Genomic DNA, 3,720 nt, shown 5'->3' with positions numbered 1-3,720 from the left:
AAAATGGCAAATGCTTGGTTCAGTTAAAGGCACAGCTGTTCCCTGCCAGGTCCTGCCACTCAGCAGCCGCCCGCTGACTCTGACACTTGTGCCTAAAACCTCCATTTGATTTCTGAAGATTTCTATTTTCCTTCCTAAAGAGCCTGAGTGACTAAAGACCCCCAGGATGGCCAGTGCCTGGGCACAGGATTCAGAGCTGCGCAGGCTTTACCCAAATGCTCACGAAAGCCAAAAGTAGAGGTTAGAAATAAATTCCAAGTCCTTTGCTTGTGAAAGATGGATCCTGAGCACAGAAAACAAGGATTGCAGAGCAGCCACTGTCCTTATGGTCCCCAAAGGTGGAGCAGGGAAACGCTAATCCCTGCGCAGCCTCGTCACCAAGAGGATTAGGCAGGAGTTCATCTGGGCCGAGGGTTGTCACCGGGCAGGACAGGAGGCAGCGCATGGCTGGGTAAGGGGGCAGAGGGGAGGGGGCCCGGGGGTCCCTGCCGAGCGCGTGTCCCACATGAGGGGATCTGGCCCCACAAACGTTCAGGCTCCCTCTCGTTGTCCTGGCAGGTGGCGAGCTGGGACAGGCACTGGCGTGTGGTGGCACCGGGCGGCTGCCACACAACCCTCCATTGCAGAGAGCGAGGCGTCGGCTCCGGGCCTGCAGGGCCGTCCCCTCCGAGTCCTGCTCCCGGGGGTGCCATGGGCCGGCGGCGCAGCCCCCCGGGGCCGTGGTGGGGGCGGCCCCTGCGCTCCGGGTGCTGGTGGCTGCTGTGGCTCTGCGGGACGGCGCTGCGGGGGCTGCGCTGGCTCTGGAGGCTCACCTGGGTCGGTACCGCGGGGCCCTTCCAGGGACCCCCACGTGCCTCTGTCAGCTCTAACGTGGTGTGTTTGGGGGGCCTGCTGGGCTGCAACCTCTGTACCAGTGGTGCTGGGGACTGTGGTTTGGTGCAACTGGGGCAGCTGGGGGGTGTCACCGTGTCACCGTGTCACCACACCATCTGGTAGCGCAGCTGCGGGATTGGGGCCCTTGTCCTGCGGGGGCTGGCTCTTGGCTCGAGGCACTGTATGGTTCTGCCCACCAACAGCCCTGGGGACATGGGGGCATCACTCCAGGCTCTGCACTCCGCAGAGCAGATGTGAGCCGTTCTCTTCCCCAGGTCCTGCTGATCTGCTACAAGAGCTGCTGGGACAGTGCCTTCCAGGTCACAGAGGAGGTAAATCCCCCAGCGTGCCCCCACACCACAGGGACTGTGCCGTTTGCCAACTCTTGGGACATGGCCGAGCCCGGTGACACGGTTCACTGAGTGGCACCAGGGGGTTCCCCTGGCAGGGTCAGTGCCAGAGGCCATCCAGGCTTGGCTGCCCATGGATGTGTCAGTCCCCACTGTCCGTGTCGACTTCCAGCTCGGAACATCTCTGCAGCTGAGGCTGGAGGGGAGCGAGGAGGAGGAGGAGGAGAATGGGAGCTCCGATTCTGCGCTGGAGCCTGGGCAGCCAGGTGAGTCCCCAGCCTGGGGATGTCCCTGGGGCAGAGGCTGGGGCTGGCAGGTGTCAGAGGGTGCTGGCGGCAGCTGAGCTGTGGTGCCGGGGCAGTGGCGCAGTGGCAGGGGCATGGGGATGCCAGTGAGGCCGTGCTGGAGAGGCTGGAGGGGCTGGAGGCCGACGTCCGCTTCCTCTGCACGGAGCTGGGGGCAGAGAAGCTGCTGTGGAGCAGCCGGTTCCTGGAGCTGCTGCGGGAACAACAGAGCCTTCGCCAGCGGGTGAGTGCCCCGTGGGGTCCCAGCCCCCCCAGCCCCCTCTGGCACCCCAGCCCGTCACACCCTGTCCCAGCTGCAGGAGCTGCCATGGCAATGGAACCGCAGCGACAGCCCCGAGCTGCTGGGGGAAGTGGAGGATCAAAGTGCCAGTGGGAGCGAGGGAGAGAGCCCAGAAGGTGAGCCCAGAGGGTACAACTGGGGACTGGAGGGGGCACAGGGAGCAGGAACCTGCCGCCAGAGCTGGGGATGGGGCAATATGGGGAACCCACTAGTTCCCCACCTGGGCATTGGGTGGCACTGGGGTGCCCTGGAGGGCATTTGGGAGCAGGGGGCCAGGAAAAACTCCCAGTTCTCTGCATGACTTCCCACCAGGAGCCTGGCTGGGTGCTCCCACACTTGGCAGAGCTCTGGCCATCACATGCCCTCTCACCCCTGTGCTCTGTCCCAGGACACCGGTGGACAGAGCCACTGTGGCAACCACGCGGCACCACCCAGCCTGATGGCAGGAAACATAAGTGAAGGTGTGAGCAGGGCATCAGCGAGTCACCAAGGAGCCACACGTCCCTCCCTGCCCAGGCTGCTCAGGACACAGGCCAGGATGGTGCAGTCCCAGCTGTGTCGCCGTGTCCCTGTATGTGCCTCCACCCGTCGGTGCCAGCCAGGCCTGGCCCCATCCAGCAGAACTGCAGCCATTCCTTAGGAGCAGGGACCAGCCGAGGGGCAGGTCCGGGTGAGCTGCTGGCCCTGGGGCTGCCCCAGGAGGAGTCACAGCCACCCCCTGCCCAGGGCCACCCCAGGGCTGACTGTGCCCTGGTGGGGCTGGCTCTGGTGGAGCCCACTGAAGAGCATCCTCCTGATCTACTGCACCTTGTTGGGAGGTTCCGGGAACAAGGAGTCTGCTCACCAGTGGCCGCAGACACTTTGCACAAGCTGGAGCTGCTGGAGCAATGGATTGCAAAACTCCCCCCTTGACTTCCTCATGGGCCAGACCCGGCCCCTCCGTCAGCAGCTCTGCACGTGCTGCAGGGCCGGGCCAGCTCTCGTGACAGCGGCTCCCCCTCATCCCCCAGATGATGAGCCCTGGGAGCTCTGGTCCCCTTCGGAGCAGGGCTGAGGGGCCTCCCCGTGCCCAGGAGTGGCTGAGCACAGAGGGGCTGTGTCCTGCCCCCCACCCCGGGGTCCCCAGGGCCCACTGTGCTGGGGCTGTTCAATACAGGCGGCTGCTTCCCATCGGTTGTGTCCACCTGGTCTTTCCCCAGCAGAGCTGGGACGGCGGCACCCCCGGGTCCCAGCTCTTTGGGGAGGGGGACAGGATGAGCTCTCACTGAAGCAGAGCAGGGACCAGCACCCACCCGGGGCAAGGGCTGGGGACAGGCTCCTGCAGCAGGCAGGGATCGGCAGGATCCGTCCGACGTGTCCGTGCAGCTCCCACACCAGGGAACTGATGCAACACAAATAGCAGCAGCCTGACTCACCCACACCCACCTGGCTGAGGGGGGACAGCCCCACGCTGCTCAGGAACACCAAAATGAACCAGGTCCTGCAAATGAACTGCTCTGGGGACAGCACTGCGGCCTCAAACATCCCTCTCCTGCAGGGATCAGCAGCATCCACACAAAGAGACAGTGGGAGCACTGGCCACGTCCCACAGCAGCTCTGCAGTGTCGGGATGAGGTCCTGTCCCCACTGCAGCCACTGTTCACCTCTCCCGTGGCAATCCTTGGGCTGGAAATCCCCAGCCAGCCCCACAGGGACAGGGACACGGCTCAGGAGGTGGAAGGTGACATCAAACAGCATCAGCTGCAGCCACCAGCTCTCCCTGCCCCAACCACCCTGTCCCCAGAGAGGGAAGAGCCGCCTCACAGGCCACGGAACATTTCCCAGGCCATGGAAACCTTTCCCAGGCCACCACACCATGCAAATCCTCCTGACCTATTGCTCAACCCGAGGCTGTGTTTACTCCAATGTATTT

At 64.1% G+C, this 3,720-nt stretch overlaps 1 protein-coding gene across 2 annotated transcripts; it reads left to right on the top strand.

The window, feature by feature from the left end:
* The first annotated feature begins 240 nt into the window (after positions 1 to 240).
* Positions 241 to 2,932, top strand: LOC120324043. Of its 2 annotated transcripts, XM_039385360.1 has the most exons (6): positions 241 to 451; positions 559 to 816; positions 1,149 to 1,205; positions 1,396 to 1,489; positions 1,585 to 1,924; positions 2,197 to 2,932. In XM_039385360.1, exons 2-6 carry the CDS (start codon positions 691 to 693, stop codon positions 2,246 to 2,248), a joined length of 669 nt encoding a protein of 222 aa, XP_039241294.1. In that variant the 5' UTR covers positions 241 to 451; positions 559 to 690; the 3' UTR covers positions 2,249 to 2,932. The 2 variants fall into 2 exon arrangements, with proteins under 2 accessions (XP_039241294.1, XP_039241295.1); XM_039385361.1 differs by lacking the exon at positions 241 to 451 and having other exon boundaries at positions 484 to 816.
* Positions 2,933 to 3,720: the final 788 nt, after the last annotated feature.

Source organism: Pipra filicauda, unplaced genomic scaffold (genome assembly GCF_003945595.2).
Source record: "Pipra filicauda isolate LSUMZ 115617 unplaced genomic scaffold, ASM394559v2 scaffold407_size631318_pilon, whole genome shotgun sequence".
NCBI lineage: Eukaryota > Metazoa > Chordata > Aves > Passeriformes > Pipridae > Pipra > Pipra filicauda.
Note: the sequence above shows the minus strand (reverse complement) of the source record. Positions and strands in the feature narration are given on the sequence as shown.